General features: G+C 45.2%; 4 protein-coding genes across 4 annotated transcripts in view; 1 reads left to right on the forward strand and 3 right to left on the reverse strand.

Moving 5' to 3' along the window:
- LOC309564464 (uncharacterized protein) overlaps positions 1-23,797 on the reverse strand; it is a gene marked incomplete at both ends in the record, with an annotated part of 826,241 nt that overhangs the window by 773,405 nt on the left and 29,039 nt on the right.
- The window catches only part of LOC309564057 (uncharacterized protein), a gene marked incomplete at its 5' end in the record, with an annotated part of 455,352 nt that overhangs the window by 353,209 nt on the left and 78,346 nt on the right, over positions 1-23,797 (forward strand). The gene's annotated exons all lie outside the window — the stretch shown is intronic.
- On the reverse strand, positions 2,474-17,499 carry LOC309564071 (uncharacterized protein; the record flags this gene model as incomplete). The annotated part of the gene is made up of 3 exons (XM_082268696.1): positions 2,474-2,644; positions 3,058-3,898; positions 17,414-17,499. The coding sequence occupies 3 exons, from the start codon at positions 17,497-17,499 to the stop codon at positions 2,474-2,476; spliced, it is 1,098 nt and encodes a 365-aa protein (XP_082124822.1).
- Positions 17,995-23,593, reverse strand: LOC309564072 (uncharacterized protein; the record flags this gene model as incomplete). The annotated part of the gene is made up of 4 exons (XM_082268697.1): positions 22,062-23,593; positions 20,670-20,700; positions 18,959-19,486; positions 17,995-18,648 (listed from the first exon to the last, which is right to left on the reverse strand). The coding sequence occupies exons 1-4, from the start codon at positions 23,348-23,350 to the stop codon at positions 17,995-17,997; spliced, it is 2,502 nt and encodes an 833-aa protein (XP_082124823.1). The 5' UTR covers positions 23,351-23,593.

Here is a 23,797-nt window from a genome sequence, read left to right on the forward strand (position 1 = left end):
CACGCACCCTACCAATACCAATTAACATGTCAGATTTACGTCATTTTCAGCAGAAGATTTTGAAGTTTATATGGGGAGACAAGAGACCCGGAGTGAATGTGAACAGATGCACGCTTTTCACTCCAAAGTTGAAGGGAGGCTCAGAAGTCCCAGACCTGACCAAATATTTTTATGCCACACAACTGATCCTGCTTCCATTCTCAACGAGCCCACCCTTCGTAGATGCGGCTGTAATCTGCCCACCTTCCATTCACTCCGATTGGTCACCTGAAAGCTAGAGACAAACCGGGTATATTATGCCCGTCCCGATCCTTTTCTCTGGGGCTGTGGGATAGATTGGCGAGAAGTTATGGATTTAAGTCCCCTCATACTCCAATGGTTTAGTGGTTGAGCAACCCAATGTTCCCTCTGGGTCTCAACCCCCCCAGCTTTTGAGTGGTGGATGAACAAGGGCTTCCTTCGTCTTGTGGACTTATGCGACCATAGAGGTTTATTATGGAAAGGCATGTTACAGGAGAAGTACCAACTCCCCACAAGGGAGCCATATAGACATTCCCAAGTAATGCATCTCCTGAACATGATAAACAAACAAAAAAAATGGAAAATTTCGGAAAAAAAAAAGAAGTTTTCATATTTTGTTAGAAAATTTTGCAAACCGGTAATTTTTCTCCTTCATTGATATGCGCTGACGAGGCTGCACTGATGGGCACTGATAAAGCGGCACTGATACAGCAGCACTGATAAAGCAGTACTGATGGGCACTGATAAAGCGGATAGGAACTAAAGAGGCGGCACTCTTGGTCTGCAGTGATGGGCACTGATAGGCATTGATGAGACGGCACACTGATAAGGCGGCACTGATAAAGCAGTACTGATGGGCACTGATAAAGCGGCACTGATAGGCAGCACCAATAGGCACTAAAGAGGCGACATTGCTGGGCACTGATAGGCAGCACTAATGGGCACTGATAAAGCGGCACTGATAGGCATTGATGAGACGGCTCACTGATAAAGCAGCTGATGGGCACTGATAAAGCAGCACTGATGGGCACTGATAAAGCGGCAACGATAGGCAGCACCGATAGGCACTAAAGAGGCAGTACTGTTGGGCACTGATAGGCAGCACCAATGGGCACTGATAGGCAGCACTGATGGCTGCAGTGATGAGCACTGGTAGGCATTGCTGAGACGGCACTAGTACGGTACACTGATAGGCAGCACTGATAAGGCGGCAGTGATAAAGCAGCACGGATGGGCACTGATAGGCAACAAAGAGGTGACACTGTTAGGCACTGATAGGCAGCACTGATAGGCAGCACTGATAGGCAGCAGTGATGGGCATTGATGAGACGGCACTAGTTGGGTACACTGATAGGCAGCACTGATGGGCATCGAAGGTGGCACTGCTTAGCAGTGCTTATATGCACTGGTAGGTGGCACTGGTGGGCATTGCGATTGAGATATTTATAAATACCTCAATGGTGATCTCAGCATAGAAAAAAAGCTATTCAGTCGAAATGATTGCATGAAAATTCGAGGGCATACAATGCAATTAGAGGAGAAGCGTTTTAACCTCAGGCAACGTGGGGGGTTCTTTACTGTTAGAGCTACAAGATTGTGGAATTCTCTACCACAAGAGGTGGTTTCTGCGGGAAGTATGGTGGCTTTCAAAAGAATCTTAGACGTACATCTCAAGGATCAGGACATTCAGGGGTATGAGAGAGGATTACGGCCACACACACCCACACAGGGGGAACTGGATGGACTATTGTCTTTATTCAACCTCACCTAATATGTAACTATCTAGTGGCAAAAACGCGATGTAATATCACAGTACCAGATTTTTGCCACTAGATGGAGCTGATGATCCAATATTTGGACAAATGCTGGTCACATTCGTTCAACAATTTGTTTTAAAACAGACCCCTAAGTGTTTGTGAAATCTTCCTGCACAAAAGGCACTCAGCCAATGAAAGGTAATGCCTCCATTTTTATTTTTCTCCTGCTATCAATGGCCAACACGGGACAACACTTCATCCATGTCTTTGGTGATCTCTGATCTCCTTACGAAGTGTTTCTTACATGATGAAGATCAGCCATGGAGTATATCTGAGGTGTATATCAGGGTGTGCTTCTTCCCCACATGTCCACCAACATTCATATAGAAGACATTTCCCACACTCGAGGGTTGTGTGGGACCCCTGAAGTACAGGGAGACAAAACACTCAGGACAGGAATATGGCTTCTCCCCGGCGTGCGATCTCTGATGTCTATTACGAGTGGACTTATCTGAAAAACATTTCCCGCATTCAGGACAGGAATAGGGCTTCTCCCCCGTGTGAGATCTCTGATGTGTATTAAGATATGACTTGAATGAAAAACATTTCCCGCACTCAAAGCACTTATACACCTCAATGGTTGTGTGAGACCCCTGATGTACAGGAAGACAGGACTCCAGTGAGGAACAATTCCCTCACTCAGGGTCGTTAAAAGACTTCACCACCATGTGCAATCTCTGATGTCTGTTAAGATCGGTCTTACGTGAATAACAATTTCCACACTCAGGGCAGCAAAGTGGCTTCTCCCCCGTGTGAGATCTCTGATGTCTTTGAAGATGGGACTTACTTGAATAACATTTCCCGCACTCAGGACAGGAATACGGCTTTTCCCCTGTGTGCAAACTCTGATGTCTGCAAAGATTGGCCTTCTGTGAAAAACATTTACCGCACTCAGGACAGGAATACGGCTTCTCTCCCGTGTGAGATCTCTGATGTGTGACAAGTTCTGAATTGTTTAAAAAGAATTTTCCACACACAGGACAGGAATGGTCCTTCCCAGTGTGATACATCTGATGTGTGACAAGATCGGATTTCTCTACAAAACTTTTCCCGCACAAATTTCTCTGATGTTTGTAAAGACTTGACTTCCTAGAAAAACATTTCCCGCACTCCGGACAGGAATGCGGCTTCTCACCGGTGTGCAATATCTGATGTCTGTGAAGACCGGTCTTCTGTGAAAAACATTTCCCGCACTCCGGACAGGAATATGGCTTCTCACCCGTGTGAGATCTCTGACAAGATCTGATTTTTCAAAGAAGCATTTCCCGCACTCAGGACAGGAATACGGCTTCTCCCCCGTGTGATACCTCTGATGTCTGACAAGTTCTGATTTTTTTAAAAAGCATTTCCCACACTCAGGACAGGAATATGGCTTCTCCCCCGTGTGAGTTATTTTATGCACATTAAGGTTGCATCTTGATGTGAAACATTTCATGCACTCAGGACAGGAATACGGCTTCACCCCCGTGTGAGACCTTTGGTGTCTGCTGAGACTGGTTTTCTCTGAAAAACATTTCCCGCACTCGGAACAGAAATGTGTTTTTTCCCCTGTGTGAGTTCTCTGATGTCTGAAAAGATGAGACTTGTGTAAAAAACATTTCCCGCAATCAGGACAGGAATACGGCTTCTCCCCCGTGTGAGTTCTTTTATGCACATTAAGGTTGAGTTTTGCTGTGAAATATTTCCCGCACTCAGGACAGGAAAATGGCTTCACCCCCGTGTGAGACCTTTGGTGTCTGTTGAGATCGGTTTTCCCTGAAAAACATTTCCCGCACTTAGGACAGGAATACGGCTTCAGCCCTGTGTGAGACCTTTGGTGTCTGTTGAGATCGGTTTTCTGTGAAAAACATTTCCCGCACTCGGAACAGAAATGTGGTTTTTCCCCTGTGTGAGTTCTCTGATGTCTGAAAAGATGAGACTTCTGTATAAAACATTTCCCGCACTCAGAACATAAATATGCCTTTTCCCCTGTGTGAAGTCTCTTATGTTGGGAAAGATAGGACATCTTTGAAAAACATTTCCCGCACTCAGGGCAGGAATACGGGTGTTCTGAGTGAGATCTTTTATGAAGATTAAGACTGATTTTAAAACGGAAAGACTTCCCGCACTCAGAACAGGGAAACCTCTTATGTTTCGGAAGGACGGCACTGTCCCTCACAGTCTGAGGCTTCTCAGGATAAGAGGAATACGATGGTCCGGCACTGTCCCTCACAGTCTGAGGCTCCTCAGGATAAGAGGAATACGATGGTCCGGCACTGTCCCTCACAGTCTGAGGTTCCTCAGGATAAGAGGAATACGATGGTCCGGCACTGTCCCTCACAGTCTGAGGTTTCTCAGAATAAGAGGAATACGATGGTCCATCTACACTGTGTGGTGCCGGATGTACATTTGAGGTAGCCGGGTTTTCTCCTGGACTATACTGTGTGATGTCCTCATCTTCTACTTTACAGTCTGGAGACAAAGTGAGACAATCCTCTGAGGTTTTCCTCATCTCCCGTCCATCTACTAAAATAGAAATACAAAGATTATTACTAGATATGAGCAGATTGTGTGAAGGAAAGTGATGAACACTTGTGAATTAAGCAAAATGTCTATTTTTCCTATGTCTGTTTTTCTCTACATGTACATATCTTTTTTCTGTCTTCCTTACTCAAAATGGCCGTTACTAGATACCCCCCCACCACCGACAATAGAATGTGAGAAAAAGATGGAGCCTTGGCACAGTGCCTTCAAGAGAAGATAACATTCATAAACTCGAAGGGGACCACCTTATACTAGACATGACTAATCAGAAAGCTGCAAATAATCAGTATTATGCTTATGACGTACTAACATATGACACCGCCTACTAACTATATAATAGGCTGTCCATTAGGAATAAACAGGAAGTATCATTTACCTGAACAATGTGTGTCAGTCTGTGATATCCTCGTGCGTGCACTCTAATTACCTATCTAATCAGATCCAGCAGCAAGAAATCTATTTTGAACCTGATTGAGGTCCGCGACCCATTACAATTGGCGCCCAACGTGGGGCCCTCAGGTGTTCGTCTGACGAAAAGCCGCGTAGGAGATTTGGCGACTGGATGAGACAGACCAAGAGGGACTTGCGCACCCCTGAGAGTACGGTAGGTACTTTTACCTTACCACTGTATGACTTGTTTCTGTCTTATCTTAATCGCAGATCTTCAGTGCTTTTCCAAAGACGTTTCAGAGGTGGGTAATCTTTTATTCCTCACCTGGGGCTGTTTTTATTAACCTGCTGTAAGATTTCTGCTGGCTGTACATTGTTTGTTCAGTGTCTGCCATCCTGAGTGAGTGTGTCTCTGCAGGCTGGAAGGTTGCATTTGTATGTCCCCAAGTGAGCTGTTTTGCCCTTGGATTCAAGTGAGCTGTCTGCCCTTGAATAAGATGGATATTTCCAACGTACGTCCTTCGGGACGGGTTACTCGGGGGTTGACTGATTTGAAGGTTCCCCTGAGGGGTAAGCTCGGCTGCAGGTGGATACCCAACACTAGGGGAGGCAGGAGTAATGTCTTCAGTGTCTGTGGTTTTGCTTGAAGTGTGTCTCAATAGGCTGATACAATAGTTGTAAGAGTGCCCTTGGATTCAAGTGAGCTGTCTGCCCTTGAAAAGATGGACCTTACAACATACGTCCTTCGGGATGGGTTACTCGGGGGGGTTGACTGATTTGAAGGATCCCCTGAGGGTTTAGCTCAACTGTTGAGGTCACATGACAAGAGAGAGATGACAGGAGTTATGTTTTGTTCTGTGTGTCTTGTGAAATGAAACGTACATTGTTACACAGATAAATCCAGTCAGGTTTGAGGTTGCTACGGGCAACCGAGAGAGAGAGACAGAGAGAGGAAGGGGTTATGTTTTGAGTTTTTTTTTTCAGTTCAACCCCCTCCTTCCCTTCTGTGTGTCCCTGACAGTCTTTCTGAGACTTGCACTGTTGAGCTGTTATCAAATAAACTCCCCTGCTAGCAGCTGGCATACTTTTTTTTTCTCGCAAGAAAGCGGGAGGGGGTCACTCCTTGCACGGAGCTTGTAGGAGCTTTGGAGTTTTGCCATTTAAACATTTGTGTATAAAGCATAGGAACCTCTGGGAAGAGTGATAATAGTGAATAAAAACAATTTTTATCAGGTAAAACAGTTTGCCGTAGTCGGCAGGATGTTTTGAGTTTTTTTTATATAGAATTAGAGATAATGAGAAATTACATTTTGCAAATGGGTCCCTATGTAAAAGGGAGCTCTGGTGCAAAATTTTGAAAATTGGCTACTTGCCGGGGGGGTTCAACTGTGAATATCTTTGTTCCTGTAATAGTTATAGAATTTGTTTTTGGACAGAAAGGGTTACCGCAATTAGTGTGACCATTGAACCCTGTTGGCACTGAGCCAAAAGTTTCAAATCAGATTATAGTATTTAAGAGATATTTGGGGGGCATCCTCTATTGCAGGAGGGGAACCTCTGATCAGCTCTGGTCACCCCTGGTCTGAGTTTTGAAAATTGGCACACAGCCAAAAGTTTTAAATCAATTTAAGCGATTAGTTGTCAGTACTGCCCCCTTCGGCCGTCAGCTGAGACAGCGGCAGAAGAACAGAAAAGAGTGAGGGACCTTGCATTTGAGCTGGGTGGCCCAGAGGAGGGGGGGGGGAGGAATATGGGTCAGCACATTAGCAAACCGGAGAAGGCAAAAGTTTGTGAGTGCAACCGTAGGAGTAGCAGCGTATACTGATAACAGAACAGAAAGGAATGTTGTGTGAGAACAGCTAAGAAATTGCATAACGAATGATGGATCGTAGAAGCTAAGAAAGATGACGATCAAGGTTAGAAATTGCATAATGTATGAGTATTATCAGGTCAATCGTAAAGCCGATAAGCCCACGCCCTATAATGGCGTCTGGAGAGATAACGGGGAGGGTGCTTACTCTCCGCCTACCGCCCATTATCCTCACACCACTCCTACTCAAACGCAACCCACAGGGACAGTTCCTGCAAACGGCCATCTTGGTGCAGTCATGTCTTCACTTCCTGCCCCGCCCAGTACAGTTCCTGCAGACGGCCATCTTAGTACACCAGGAAGGCCTAACAAAGGCCTATATCCTGTTCTAACACTCCCATCCTCCCTGGATTACAGGTCCAATATACTAGTGATGAAGACACATCCGACTGGGATGACCAACCGCAGGTGACAAGGGCACACAAAGATTTAACCCCATCACAAACAGCGACCTTAATGACAAGTCTGCCTGACCCAGAAACACAGCCAATGCCCCTCTACCACAGGGTAGTGCAGCTACAAGAAATTAACCTTGTCCCCTTACTGAGTGGGGACATTTCCTGATTTGCTTACCATATTTGTGGTGTCTCATTACAATTGGTTCCCCTAAACCAGGACTCCACCCACATCAGACAGCTTTGTCTCTGAGGATCTTACAATTCCCCCCTCAAGGTCGCTATCAAATGGGTCCTCTGATCTCCTACCAGTTCATTTCTTTATTCATGGACCATGCAGGAGTCAGGAGTATGTAATGTACAACAGAGTATATAGTGCAGGGGTCAGGACTCATGATATTTGTGTTCAGTAATCAGTTGCAGAGGTCCCACACCGCTGCCTCCCATCTCCTGAGACTGCACTCAGTGACTTGGGTGTGAGACTATACAGACATATCCCTCCACCCGGCACAGCCAGCAAATAACAGAGCAAGTAACCCCGGGAGAATTGTTCTGTCAGAGATCTTACTAGACCCAGGCATGGGGCAGAAGATCCAAGGTTCATACCCCAGGTGTCTAGGCTGAGCAACATCTATGGTAAAATCCAACATTTTGCTAGCAGCTGAACCCCAGAATCTCCATAAATCCAGTCTAGAGACATAAATTGTGTCTGCAGCACAGAGAAGGAAGATTATTCAAGAGAAATACAGGAATACAGGACGGGGAACACAGCTCAGGAAAGTGACCAGGAGATAACAGGCTGATATCACCCAGTCCCCGCCCTACTCTGGACCAATCTGTGATCAGTATGGGTGGATGAATGGATTTAGTGTTAATGACCCACCTGTGCTGATCTCTGTAGGAGTGTCCTCCTCTATAAATGTCCCCGTTATTCCATCCTCCTCCATAGACTGCTGATCATCCCTCACATACGTCTCTTCTTCTTCTGCTTTAACCTCAAATTCTATATCAATTGGATCTCCACTCTAAACCAAGAAAATGAGAGAGAATATCATCTTTAAAATATAAGCTTTAATATTCACAAAAACAAAAAAAAACAACAAAACTACGCATTGTCTTCATGAGTCCATGTTCTAGAAGCTCTGTCCCACCAACCTTGTAACAGTGAGGGATGGTGTGACCTTCCTGTGTGGAATCCCGGGAATACAGAGGACGGGGACATCTCTCTGGTGGGTTTCTGTAGCTGGATGACTCCTCCATGGTGTCCTGGTACAGATCTTTGTGTTCCTTTAGAATCTCTGACTCCTCCATCACCCCATCCTCATCATCCTCCTCTTTTATCTCTTCTTTAACCCCAACTTTAGAATCTCTCGGGTTTCCACTCTGAATATATAATAAAAAATGACATCAATGGTAACACTGCAGATAATGTACAGATCCTAATTAGAGTTGGGCAAGCGGTTCGGGCAAAGTCAAAGTGGGGCCCAAACATCGCCTGTTTGGCGAACACCCAAATTTGTGCTGCGCAGTGCATTCTAAGCCCTGATTGGGCAAAGCTTTGCCAAGTGAGGGCACAGTGATAGCTGGTTGTTAAGGAGTCGAACTTAACCCCATTAATCCTTAACAACCGATGAGTCATCAGCTGTCAATGGGCTTCCCTGGTGACAGCTGAAGGAAAAAAAAAAAACATTGCTTGCAAAAAACAAAACAAAAAAACCCCACCAAACTTGAAAATAAAAAAACGGCGTGGGATCCTCCCCAGAATCTATACAAGACTCCCATCCAAGTACGCAGCCTGGCAGGCCAGGAAAGGAGGAGGGAACGAGCGAGCACCCCCCCCCCCCAGATCCATAAAGGGGCCACATTCCCTCAACAGGGGAGGTGGCTGCTTTGGGGTAAGGGGGACAAAGATCTCATCCCCACAACCCTGGGCTGTAGTTGTGGTAGTCTGCAAGCAGGGGGCTTATCAGAATATGGAAGCCCCCTTTAATAGAGATGGGTGAACAGTTCGGGCCGAACATTTGCTTGTTTGGCCGTTTGCCAAACATCTCAATTTTCAGGGTTTTCGCCCCCACCATGCAATGCTGTGCCTTAATTGGGAAACCGTTGCAAAGTCAGGGCGCATTATAAGCTGGTTGTTAAGGGGGGGCCAGGAAGCCAGCCGCTGCACCCTAAACAACCGTTAAGTCATCAGCTGTCAATGAGTTTCCCCGGTGACAGCTGCAAAAAAAAAACAAAAGTAGCGGTTAAAAGAAAAATGCCTTTAAACAAAGTGCGGGGGGGGGGGGGTCCCCTTAATATTCCTAAAAAGGGGCCGCACCTGGTATAGAACATGCTGCAGCAAAAAATATGTTTTTAAAGAAAACAGTTAAACCCCGTTTAAAATTAAGGTTACAATACCTGGCACCCGGCTACTAAAAAATGTAAGAAAAAAACAGTGTGGAGTCGTCGTCTCCCCCCCCCCCCCCCCATACTAGGCCCTCATAAAGAAATATAAGAAAACAGACATGCAGTATGCAGCCTGGCAGGTCAGGAAAGGCGTGGGGGGGGGGGGGGGGCGAACGAGCCATAAACCATACCAGGCCACATGCCCCCAACATGGAGGGGTGCTTTGATGAGCACAGAGCACCTTGTCACTATGTTGATGGGGGCAAATGCCTCTTCCTGACAACCCTGGGCTGCTAGCGGGGGGCTTCAAGGGGGCCTCCAGATTCCGCCCCCCATGTGAATGGGTGTCGGGTACATCGTACCCCTTCCCATTCACCAAAAAAGTGCATAAAAAAATAAAAACACACGCAGTTTTTTACAAGTCCTTTATTCAAAAATAAAAATAAAAGGTTGCCCTTTGATGTAAGTCCATCGTCAATCCCGCCGCCCGCCAAACCCGAAAAAAGGAAAAAAAAAAGTCTGCTCTCGTTGAACACTTTCAGCCCCTCCCCTTGTGACGTCACTGACCCAACATGCACCAGTCTGTGACGTCATGAGGAGGGGCCACCAGGTTACGTCACCGTTGTTGCCCCTCCCCTTCCCTATATAAAAACTGTCAAACCGCAGAGCAGGCAGACCGCTGGAAGCCTTCAACTAATGCGTACCTTTTATTTTTTTTTTGGGTCGGCAGTGTGGCAGGCGGCGTGATTGACGATGGATTTACATTGAGGGACACACAGTGTCTGTTTTTATTTTTTTTGTAGACTTTTTTGGTGAATGTACCCCATACCCATTCAGATGGGGGGTGGGATCTGGGGGCCTGCAGATTCCAAAAATGCTCCCTGCCTGCAGACTCTGACAACCCCAGCCCAGGGTTGTCGGGAAGAGGCCCTTGCACCCCCCCCCCTTTCCTGACCTGCCGGGCTGCATGCTTGGCTAAGGGTCAGGTACGGGTTTTGAGGGGACCCCACGTCATTTTAAATGGGATTTGACTCTTTTTTTTTTTTTTTTCTTTAGAAATGTCATTTTTTCTGCATCATGTTTTATGCATGCTACAGATGCGCCACTTTATAGGAACATTGAGGGGACCCCCCAGGCACTACATTTTAAGGACTTTTTAATTTTTATTGATTCACTTTAAGCATCATTAAAATCACTGCTCCTGAAAAAAACGATATTATTTTTTTTTAATCGATACGTGTCCTCCAGGGCAGTACCCAGACCCCCCATTCCCCCTTTTATGGCCAATTACTTGCATATAAGCCTTCAAATTTCAGATTCAGATTTTTCCTGTTTGGCTTCAATGGGGTTCGCCTTTCGGCTTAGAACATTTCCTCTGTTCAGGAGTTCTGCTGTGTACGCAATGGGGGGGGGGTGTTCAGCCCATCTCTAATCCTAATGATACTATCAGTAATTATTCCTCATCTACCTGATGATGGTGAAGGATGGTGTGACCTTCCTGTGTGGAATCCTGGGAATACAGAGGACGGGGACATCTCTCTGGTGGGTTTCTTGTATTAGGTGGCTCCATCATATCCTTGTGTCCTACTGAGAACTCCTCCATCACTCCATACTCCTCATCCTCCTCTTTATACTCTTCTTTAACATCAATTTTATCATCCCCGAGGTTTCCACTCTGAATATATAATAAAACATTCATTGCAATAAACATGCTTGTGTATAAATCATAACTACCAATTATTGTTTCTCAACTACCTGATCATGTTTTGCATAGTTGTGGTCTTTCAGTAGGGAATCCCGGGAATACAGAGGACGGGGACATCTCTCTGGTGGGTTCCCATTACTGGATCCATCTGTAGGAAACACACACACTGACTGAATACATTGTTTCTATGTGTTTATCAGATGATGGGGGATCTAGGTGGATCCTCCGTACTGCTCTCTCCTTTACAATAAAGTCTCCTCTTACCCGGTGATGTGAGGGGCGGCTGATTCTCCATCATGACGTCCTTGTAGAGATCCTTGTGTCCTTCTAAATACTCCCACTCCTCCATGGAGAAATAGACAGTGACATCCTGACACCTTATAGGAACCTGACACACACAATGATACAGTCACCATCCAGACACATCCCTTGTGTTGAACCTTCCCAGGAATCAGGAATAGTTATTTCCTCCTCCATAAAGCTTACAAAATCAAACTTACATATTATAAACCCCCTCCTTTAAAACATACATCCCGTATTATTACATAATGTTAGTATAAACTGAAAAGGTGAAATTGATGGACCAGCGACACATCTCCAAAAGAGAATGTTCCGGCCCTGTTAGTAGGGAAAGGTTCTGACCCTGAAGGGCTTAATTTAGGTTTCCACACTATATATGTGTGTATCATCATCTGCTGGAGATAAAAGAGGTCACAGTGACTATGGAGGAAGAGGACGGACATGACAGGGGGGTTACTGGGTTTAAATAGAAAATAAGATCTCATTACCTCCTCTACTGCCACTTCCAGCAATGTCTCCTCTCGACTTTCTCCCAACGCACCTTTCACCTGGAACTTCTTATTTATACCTGACATCTTTTCCTGTCTTCCATAGGTACTTCCTGTCTCTATGGTAGAAGTGAGATCACCACCTAGTGGAGCTCAGAGGAACTGCAGCCCCGACAAGCGTCTCGTAGTGTGAACACGGCCTTGTGCTGTGTGCGTATGTACTGTATATCCTTATAGATGGGTCATCTCCACTACCACCAAGGGGGATAGATATACACACCTCCCAACTTTTTTACCCGGAATGAAGGGATACCTAATAAGCAAAACTTTGTAGGCATAGGACATACCCCCTACTACGCCCCCTTAAAGGAGAATTATATAAAAAAAAAAAAGATTAGTTTAACCCAAAAGTGCTTTATTTATCACTACTATTCCTTTATATTGGCTTTTTTGAAGATTACAGATGCAGAAATTTAGAAATTGGATGAAAGGTTTAGCACCGGGAAACACTTTCTGAAAGATAAATAGAGCATTTTATATACGACTATATAGATCAGACCAAAATGAGGGACAGAGGGACTTTGTTCGGAATAAAGGACAGTACCTTCAAATTAGGGACAGTTGAGAACTATGGAACTATAGTCCAGGCTTTCTCGGCCAGGGTTCCTCCAAAGGTTTCTAGGGGTTCCTTGAGAAATGAACAATTTCCATCTCTCAGTAACAACGATTTTATGATTATGTAGAAATGTCCTTCCCCCACTGACTACTGATACATGGGGATCCTTCTCCCATTGGTCACCAATAGGGGACCAATAAATGGACCGCTTGAAATGAGCTTTTGGTTGGGACTAAACCCATAGTTGTACAGAATTTGACCTGTTTTTTTTTTGGGGGGGGGGGGGGGGCAGTGAGTGTCTGAACTAAATAGGTATTGAGCCAAGTGAAACCTCCGGTTGCAGCTAAATGTGGCAGCTTCCCTCTTAGGATGGATGATAGGGAGCCAGTGGCTGCAGGCCCCCCAACACCTAGTGACATATGCCTCATCATGGCACATTCAGCTGTCAACTGGGGATTCCCAGTTGTCAGGTGAATGCAAACAAAATGTAAAAACAAACTGCATAGGGACCCAAAAATTCACACTGGATTCTTCAGGTCTGGTATGTGTTTGAGGGAACCCTACAGACATAAAAGGAAAAATAAAAATGTGTGGTACTCTCCAAAAGCTATACCAGATCCTCATCTGAGAATGTGGCCTGTCTGGAGAATGAAAGGTGGGGGGTGAACCATACAAGACCACATGTCCTTAACATGGAGGGAGTATCTTGTCAAGTTCTTTTACTCCTGGTTGGAAGGCTGAACAAGCCCCATGTATGAGCTTGTATCGGGGAACATGGGGGATCTGTACAACATGAGACATTGGGAAATGTATATCTGTCTGCAGAACAAAGGGGAGATATTGGAACTCTAATTCATGATCATCTAGAAACAACGAAAGGGAGAAAATCTATCCAAACCATGAGATTGGTCCGAAACGAATTGGTATCATTCTCAGCATTGCCACACTAGGTCTTGGTTACAGAGTGAAGAGTGATGCTGCTCATACTATATGTAACCTTCATCTACATCATGGACATTTTCTTCAGCTTCTTAACCACTTAAGCCCCGGAAGATTTTACCCCCTTCCTGACCAGGGGGTATTTTGCGATTCGGCACTGCGTGAGTTTAACGGACAATTGCGCGGTCGTGCGATGCTGTACCTAAACGAATTTGACGTCCTTTTTTTCCCACAAACAGAGCTTTCTTTTGGTGGTATTTGATCACCTGTGCGATTTTTTGATCACGCGCTATAAACAAAAAAAGAGTGTCAATTTTGCAAAAATAACAATATTTTTCAAATTTTTTTATATGAAATTCCCAAAAAAAAAAAAGTAAAAATCAAAATTTTTTAACATTTTCGGCCAATTTGTTTTATGCTACATATGTTTGGTAAAAAAAAATCGCAAAAAGCGTATTTTGATTGGTTTGCGCAAAAGTTATCGCGTTTACTAACAAAGGGAAAGATTTTTGTCATTTTTGTTGTTTTTTTTTAACGCGTGACATTTCTACAGTAATCAGTGCTATATATATGCACTGTTACTGTAAAAATACACTGGCAGTGAAGGGGTTAACTTTATTTGAGAGGGAGGGGCTGTGTGTGTGTCCCTAGGGGCGTGATTCTAACTGTGATTGGCTGTGGCTTGAGGTGTAGTTACACTGATCAACGGTTCTACATAGTAGAACCGTATGATCAGTGTCTCTACACAGGGAGAACTGACAGGCAGCTTGTTTACACTAGCTGCCTGCCTTTCTCCCTCTCCCCCGACGATCGCAGAGTGACCGGCGGACATCGGGTCCGCTGGTCACACGCGCGGGGGGGTGCGTGACCACGCGGGAGCGGGAGCGCGCCGCCGGCGGCGCGCGCTCGCTCCCCAGACCCTCCCAGGCTAGTGACGTACCGATACGTCACTCTGCCTGTGAGGGGCTGACCGCCGCAGTATATAGTCGTGCGGCGGTCGGCAAGTGGTTAGTAAATAGGATAGAAATCTTCAGAATCCTATAGAAGAGGTTGGGGGTCCTGAGTAGTCATAGAAAGGCCCAGCACCCCAATAGTAGAGGAAGAGGTGGTCTGGTGACATGGAGAAGAAGACTCCGGTCAGTCTCTGGATCTCCATCATTGGAACCATGGTGAGGCCACAAATACAGAGGGATGGTAGAGGAGCTGTTGGTGTCAGTGATGAACAGAGCACGGGATAATGACAGTACCTTGAACTCAGGGACAGTTGGGAACTATAGCTCAGCCTTTCTCAAGCAGGGTTCCTCCAAAAGGTTTCTAGGGGTTCTTTTAGCAATAAAAAATTTAGTAACAATGCTTTCATGATGATGTAGGAATGTCCTTCTCCCACTAACTACTGATATTTGGGGATCCTTCTCCCAATGTGTGGTGCCCCCCAAAAGCTATACCAGATCCTCATCTGAGCATGTGGCCTGTCTGGAGAATGAAAGGTGGGGGGGGGGGCATGCCCCCTCTTGAACCATACAAGACCACATGTCCTTAAAATGGAGGGAGTATCTTGTAAAGTTTTTTTACTCCTGATTGGAAGGTTGAACAAGCCCCATGTATGAGCTCGTATCGGGGAACATGGGGGATCTGTACAACATGAGACATAGGGAAATGTATATCTGTCTGCAGAACACAGGGGAGATATTGGAACTCATGGTCCCCTGGAAACAACGAAAGGGAGAAAATCTATCCAAACCATGAGATTGGTCCAAGGGGAGATATTGGAATTCTAATTCATGGTCATCTGGAAACAACGAAAGGGAGAAAATCTATCCAAACCATGAGATTGGTCCGAAACGAATTGGTATCATTCTCGGCACTGCCACACTAGGTCTTGGTTACAGAGTAAAGGGTGATGCTGCTCATATTATATGTAACCCTCATCTACATCATGGACATTTTCTTCAGCTTCTTAGAAAATAGGATAGAAATCTTCCCAATCCTATAGAAGAGGTTGGAGGTGGTCTGGTGACATGGAGAAGAAGACTCCGGTCGATCTCTGGATCTCCATCATTGGAACCATGGTAAGGCCACAAATAGAGCGGGATGGTGGAGGAGCTTTTGGTGTCAGTGTGGAAATGGACAGATACGGGATGATGACAGTACCTCAAAATCAGGGACAGTTGGGAACTATGGAACTATAGTCCAGCCTTTCTCAGGCAGGGTTCCTCCAAAAGGTTTCTAGGGGTTGTTTTAGTAATGAAAAATTGAGTAACAATGCTTTCATGATGATGTAGGAATGTCCTTCTCCCACTGACTACTGATATATAGAGATGTACCGAACGGTTCCCGGCGAACTTCGAACGTTCGCGTTCGCCGCTGCGGGTGAACATATGCGATGTTCGGTCCGCCTCCTATACATCATCATTGAGGCAAACTTTGACCCTGAACATCACAGTCAGCAGACACATTCCAGGCCAATCAGCATACCTCCCTCCCACACCCTCCCACCTCCTTTAAATAAGCAAGGGCAGCATCCATCTTAGATCATTCCTGTGTTACTGAGAGCAGGGGAAGTGCTGGTGCTGCTGCTGCTGCTGTTATAGCTGGGGACAGTTAGTCAGTGTTCCCGGTCTTGTTAGCCAGTGTTCTTGGTACACTCCTGCTGTAAGGACAGCACCCCAAAAAGCCCTTCCTAGGGCTGGTATTTGAGGTTTTTTTTGGATATATATATATATCTATTGTCCCCAAAAGCCCTTTTGAGGGCTGGTATTTGTGTAATTTTTTTTGTTCTGTGATATATATATATATATATATATATATATTGTCCCCAAAAGCCCCTTTGAGGGCTGGTATTTGAGTATTTTTTTAATATATATATATATATATATATATATATATATATATGTAGCATGTCCAGAACCAGAAAGAAAAGATCATATAGGTGTAAAAGGGGTTCCCACTATCTCTGCTCTACTGAAAAATTATCTTTTTTTCTGGTTCTGGACATGCTACAGAGCTGAAACTTCACAAGTACACTTTTTAGACCCCCTAGACACTAAATCACACAAAAAAAGTTCTTAAAAATTGTCATTTTTGATAGAGAGCCAATTATTGGAAAACTTAAAAAAAAAAAACTTAAAAAAAAAAATTTCTTTGGATTTATTGTCTGGGGGGGTCTAAAAAGTGTACCTGTGAAGTTTCAGCTCTGTAGCATTCCAGAACCAGAAAAAAAAATAGAATCAGGGTTAGGGCTAGGGCTAGGGTTAGGGTCAGGGCTAAGGTTAGGGTTATTTTTAGTGCTTAGGGTTAGAGTTAGAGGGGTAGGGGTAGGGCTACTAACTCTAACCCTAAGTATCTCACCGTAACCCTAACCCTATTCCCTAACACTAAACCTAACCCTAACCCTCTAACCATAACCCTAACCCTCTAACCTTAACCCTAACCCTCTAAGCCTAGCCATAAAAATAACCCTAACCCTAACCCTAGCCTTAACCCTAATTCGTAATTTTTTCTGGTTCCGGACATGCTACAGAGCTGAAACTTCACAGGTACACTTTTTAGACCCCCCCAGATGCTAAATCCAAAGAAATTTTTTATTTTTATTTTTTTTTAATTTTTCCAATAATTGGCTCTCTATCAAAAAATTACAAATTTTAAGAACTTTTTTTTGTGTGATCCCTCTCCGGCATGCCACAGTCCAGGTGTTTGTCCCCTTGAAACAACTTTTCCATTACTATTGTGGCCAGAAAGAGTCCCTGTGGGTTTTAAAATTCGCCTGCCTATTAAAGTCTATGGCGGTTCGCAATGTTCGCAAACTTTCGCCGATGTTCGCGTTCAGCGAATTTTATGTTCGCGACATCACTACTGATATATGGGGATTCTTCTACCATTGGTCAATAATAGGGGACCAATAAATGGACCACTTGGAATGAGCTTTTGGTTGGGACTGAACCCATGGTTGTACAGAATTTACAGCGGGATGGTGGAGGAGCTGTTGGTGTCAGTGTGTAAATTGACAGAACACGGGATGACGACACTGAAAGAACAATACGGCTTCATTCTTTTTTATATATATAATCTTTATTGAAGGTATTTTTAATGCAGAACAATGACAAAAGGAATCATCGTTGGAATTCCATCAAGTTAGTGGACACGGGACACTACAATCAAGGTGACCTAGATTGTCCTACATATATAGAGTAGAAGCACACAAACAGAAAAGGGAACTGCCATTAATAAGCTTATGTTCTTCGATGTCTACCAAACTCAAAAATGTACGAGTAAGATCTCAGTTATTTCTAGTAAACTACGCCTGAAGAAGGAAAGGGGGTGTAAAATGAATGGGACAAGCATTTGCCCAATCGCAACCGACTCTGGCCATATTTCCTATGACTGTCAGCTCCATCTAGTGGCCAAAATGTGGTATTAATTCTACAGTGCTGGATTTTTACCACCAGATGTAGACAATGTCATACTCGTTCAACAATTTTTGTTGAGGGTTGTGTGGGTCCCCTGATGTACAGGAAGACAGGACTTTAGTGAGGAACATTCCCCTCACTCAGGATCCGAAAGTGGCTTCTCTCTCATGTGCGATCTCTGATGTTTTAGAAGATGGGACTTATCTGAATAACATTTCCCGCACTCAGGACAGGAATACGGCTTCTCACCCGTGTGAGTTCTCAGATGTCTGCAAAGACTGGGCTTCTGTGAAAAACATTTCTCGCACTCAGGACAGGAATATGGCTTCTCCCCTGGGTGAGATCTCTGATGTTTGACAAGTTCTGCATTTTTGAAAAAACATTTTCCACACTCAGGACAGGAATGCGGCCTCACCCCCATGTGATACCTCTGATGTTGGGAGAGATCTGATTTCTCTACAAAACCTTTCCCACACTCAGGACAACAATATGGATTCTCCCCCGTGTGAGATCTCAGATGCCTGCAAAGATAGGACTTCTGTGAAAAACATTTCCCGCACTCAGGACAAGAATACAGATTCTCCCCTGTGTGCAATTTCTGATGTCTGCAAAGATGTGTCTTAACTGAAAAATATTTCCTGCACTCAGGGCAGCAATACGGCTTCTCACCCGTGTGAGTTCTTTTATGTTCATTAAGATTGCATCTCGATTTTAAATATTTCCCGCACTCAGGACAGGAATACGGCTTCTCCCCTGTGTGACACCTTTGATGTGCTGCAAGATTAGCCCTCTAAAAAAAAACATTTCCCGCACTCAGGGCAGAAATAGGGCCTATGCCCCGTGTGAGATTGCAGATGTCTGGAAAGATGAGACTTCACTAAAAAAACATTTCCCACACTCAGGACAGGAAAACGTTTTATCTGTTGGAAAGACGGCTCCGTCCCTCACAATCTGAGGTTCCTCAGGATAAGAGGAATACGATGGTCCGGCACGTCCCTCACAGTCTGAGGTTCCTCAGGATAAGAGGAATACGATGGTCCGGCACCGTCCCTCACAGTCTGAGGTTCCTCGGGATAAGAGGAATACGATGGTCCATCTACACTGTGTGGTGTCGAATGGACATTTGAGGAAGCCGGGTTTTCTCCTGGACTATTCCCCGTGTGAGACCTTTGATGTGCGGTAAAATTATCCATTTTTGAAAAAAATATTCCGCACTCAGAACAGAAATATGGCTTATCTCTCATGTGAGATCGCTGATATCGGGAAAGATGGGACTTCACTAAAAAACATTTACCGCACTCTGCACAGGAATACGGCTTCTCACCAGTGTGAGATCTTATATGCACATTAAGTTTGGATTTAAAACGGAAACACTTCCCACACTCAGTACAGGGAAACCTTTTATCTGTTGGAAGGATGGCACCGTTCCTCACAGTCTGAGGTTCCTCAGGATAAGAGGAATACGATGGTCCGGCACTGTCCCTCACAGTCTGAGGTTCCTCAGGATAAGATGAATACGATGGTCCGGCACTGTCCCTCACAGTCTGAGGTTCCTCAGGATAAGAGGAATACGATGATCCGGCACCGTCCCTCACAGTCTGAGGTTCCTCAGGATAAGAGGAATACGATGGTCCGGCACCGTCCCTCACAGTCTGAGGTTCCTCAGGATAAGAGGAATATGATGGTCCATCTACACTGTGTGGTGCCGGATGGACATTTGAGGTAGCTGGCTTTTCTCCTGGCATTGCTGGGCACTGATAGGCAGCACTAATGGGCATTGATAAAGCGGCACTGATAGGCATTAATGAGACGGCACACTGATAGGCACTGATAAGTCGGCACTGATAAAGCAGCTCTGATGGGCACTGATAAAGCAGCACTGATGGGCACCGATAAAGCACCACTGATAGGCACTAAAGAGGCAGCACTGTTGGGCACTGATAGGCAGCACTGATGGCTGCAGTGAGACAGCACTAATACGGTACACTGATAGGCAGCACTGATAAGGCGGCAGTGATAAAGAAGCACTGATAGGCACTAAAGAGGTGACACTGTTAGGCACTGATAGGCAGCACCAATGGGCACTGATAGACAGCACTGATGGCTGCAGTGATGGGCACTGATAGGCATTGATGAGACGGCACTAGTACGGTACACTGATAGGCAGCACTGATAAGGCAGCAGTGATAAAGCAGCACTGATAGGCACTAAAGAGGTGACACTGTTAGGCACTGATAGGCAGCCCCAATGTGCACTGATAGGCAGCAGTGATGGGCTGCAGTGATGGGCATTGGTGAGACGGCACTAGTAGGGTACACTGAAAGGCAGCACTGATAGGTGGCATTAGTAGGGTACTCTGATAGGCAGCACTGATGGGCATTGATAGGTGGCATTGCTTAGCAGTGCTGATATGCACTGCTAGGTGGCACTGGTGGGCATTGCTTAGCAGCAGTGGGTCTGGAGTGTGTGGGACTAATGTCCCTTTAACTCCAGACAGTAAAGCGCGAGGAAAAAAAAAGCAGATTACCGACTCTGTTTACATCATGCTGTCATTGGCCAGGACCGGCCCCTTACTCCCCTTATGGTCTGTGATCAGCCGACTCTCATCGACTCGCTGATCGCAGGACGAGCCGCAGACGCCCCTCAGGGGGCACACAGGCAACTCATGTACAGGAGGACGTATATATGGACGCCCTCCCGGCAATTTAGGCCCACACTGTAGCCGTATTTCAGCTATAGCGCGGGTAAGAAGAGGTAAAGAGAATCACCGGCTGAAAAGAATGGTACAGGGAGTCCTCCATCCCTGAATACCCGCTGAACCCCCAGGACGTACGAGAACCTCCTTGGGTGGAAAGTGGTAAATGCCATGTGACATAAAAAATTGCAACACCCCCCCACCCCCCATTTTTTATGTAGGAGAGTCAGAATAGACCCGGGAATCAGGCAGTTAATTCACTTACGTTCTCCGAGGTCTCCTAAACTCAGCAGTGAAGGAGGATGATCTCAGGATTTTGAAGTAAACCAAACCTGATGAAGGAAACGAATAACGAAATTGGTTGAAGGAATGTGACAAGCACTTGCCCAGTCGCAACAAATTCCGTCTATATTTCCTATGGCTGTCAGCTCCATCATTGTATGCCCTCGAGTCCTCATGCAATTCTTTCGACTGAATAGCTTTTTTTCTATGCTGAGATCATCCTCCTACACTGCTGAGTTTAGGAGACCTCGGAGAACGTAAGTGAATTAACCGCCTGATTCCCGGGTCTATTCTGACTACAATGCGATTAGAGGAGAAGCGTTTTAACCTCAGGCAACGCAGGGGGTTCTTTACTGTTAGGGCTACAAGAGTGTGGAATTCTCTACCACAAGAGGTGGTTTCTGCGGGAAGTATGGTGGCTTTCAAAAGACTCTTAGACGTAGAACATTCAGGGGTATGAGAGATGATTACGGCCACACACACCTACACAGGTTGAACTGGATGGACTATTGTCGTTATTCAACCTCACCTACTATGTAACTATCTAGTGGCAAAAACGCAATGTAATATCACAGTACCAGATTTTTGCCACTAGATGGAGCCGATGATCCAATATTTGGACAAATGCTGGTCACATTCCTTCAACAATTTGTTTTAACACAGACCCCTAAGTGTTTGTGAAATCTTCCCGCACAAAATGCACTCAGCCAATAAAAGGTAAGGACTCCAGTTTAATTTTTCTCCTGCTATCAATGGCCAACACGGGACAACACTTCATCCATGTCTTTGGTGATCCCTGATCTCCTTATGAAGTGTTTCTTACATGATGAAGATCAGCCATGGAGTATATCTGAGGTGTATATCAGGGTGTGCTTCTTCCCCACATGTCCACCAACATTCATATAGAAGACATTTCCCGCACTCGAGGGTTGTGTAGGACCCCTGACGTACAGGAAGACAGAACAATTCCCTCACTCAGGACATTAATACGGCTTCTCCCCCGTGTGCAATCTCTGATGTCTATTATGAGTGGACTTATCTGAAAAGCATTTCCAGAATTCAGACAGAAATACGGCTTCTCCCCCTTGTGAGATCTCTGATGTGCAATAAGATGTGACTTGAATGAAAAACATTTCCCGCACTCAAAACACTAATACACCTCAATGGTTGTGTGGGACCCCTGATGTACAGGAAGACAGGACTCCAGTGACGAACAATTCCCTCACTCAGGATCGTTAAAAGACTTCACCACCATGTGCAATCTCTGATGTCTGTAAAGATCGGTCTTACGTGAATAACAATTTCCGCACTCAGGGCAGCAAAGTGGCTTCTCCCCCGTGTGAGATCTCTGATGTCTTTGAAGAGCGGACTTGCATGAATAACATTTCCCGCACTCAGGACAGGAATACGGCTTTTCCCCTGTGTGCAAACTCTGATGTCTGGAAACATGGGACTTCTGTGAAAAACATTTCCCGCACTCAGGACAGGAATACGGCTTCTCACCAGTGTGAGATCTCTGATGTATGACAAGTTCTGAATTGTTTAAAAAGAATTTTCCACACACAGGACAGGAATGGTCCTTCCCAGTGTGATACATCTGATGTGTGACAAGATCTGATTTCTCTACAAAAATTTTCCCGCAAAAATTTCTCTGATGTTTGTAAAGACTTGACTTTCTAGAAAAACATTTCCCGCACTCCGGACAGGAATGCGGCTTCTCACCGGTGTGCAATATCTGATGTCTGTGAAGACCGGTCTTCTGTGAAAAACATTTCCCACACTCCGGACAGGAATACGGCTTCTCCCCCGTGTGAGATCTCTGATGTTTGACAAGATCAGATTTTTCAAAAAAGCATTTCCCGCACTCAGGACAGGAATACGGCTTCTCCCCCGTGTGATACCTCTGATGTCTGACAAGTTCTGATTTTGTTAAAAAGCATTTCCCACACTCAGGACAGGAATATGGCTTCTCCCCCGTGTGAGTTATTTTATGCACATTAAGGTTGCATCTTGATGTGAAACATTTCATGCACTCAGGACAGGAATAAGGCTTCACCCCCGTGTGAGACCTTTGGTGTCTGTTGAGACCGGTTTTCTCTGAAAAACATTTCCCGCACTCGGAACAGCAATGTGTTTTTTTCCCTGTGTGAGTTCTCTGATGTCTGAAAAGATGAGACTTGTGTAAAAAACATTTCCCGCAATCAGGACAGGAATACGGCTTCTCCCCCGTGTGAGTTCTTTTATGCACATTAAGGTTGAGTTTTGCTGTGAAATATTTCCCGCACTCAGGACAGGAAAACGACTTCACCCCCGTGTGAGACCTTTGGTGTCTTTTGAGATCGGTTTTCTCTGAAAAACATTTCCCGCACTCAGAACAGAAATGTGTTTTTTCCCCTGTGTGAGTTCTGTGATGTCTGAAAAGATGAGACTTCTGTATAAAACATTTCCCGCACTCAGAACATAAATATGCCTTTTCCCCTGTGTGAAATCTCTTATGTTGGGAAAGATAGGACATCTTTGAAAAACATTTCCCGCACTCAGGGCAGGAACACGGCTTCTCACCTGAGTGAGATCTTTTATGAAGATTAAGACTGATTTTAAAACGGAAAGATTTCCCGCACTCAGAACAGGGAAACCTCTTATGTTTCGGAAGGACGGCACCGTCCCTCACAGTCTGAGGTTCCTCAGGATAAGAGGAATAGGATGATCCGGCACCGTCCCTCACAGTCTGAGGTTCCTCTGGATAGGAGGAATACGATGATCCATCTACACTGTGTGGTGCCGGATGGACATTTGAGGTAGCCGGGTTTTCTCCTGGACTATACTGTGTGATGTCCTCATCTTCTACTTTACAGTCTGGAGACAAAGTGAGACAATCCTCTGAGGTTTTCCTCATCTCCCGTCCATCTACTAAAATAGAAATACAAAGATTATTACTAGGCATCAGCAGATTGGTTCCCCT

Source organism: Pelophylax lessonae, assembly GCF_965119305.1.
Source record: "Pelophylax lessonae genome assembly, chromosome: 9".
Taxonomy (NCBI): Eukaryota; Metazoa; Chordata; class Amphibia; order Anura; family Ranidae; genus Pelophylax; species Pelophylax lessonae.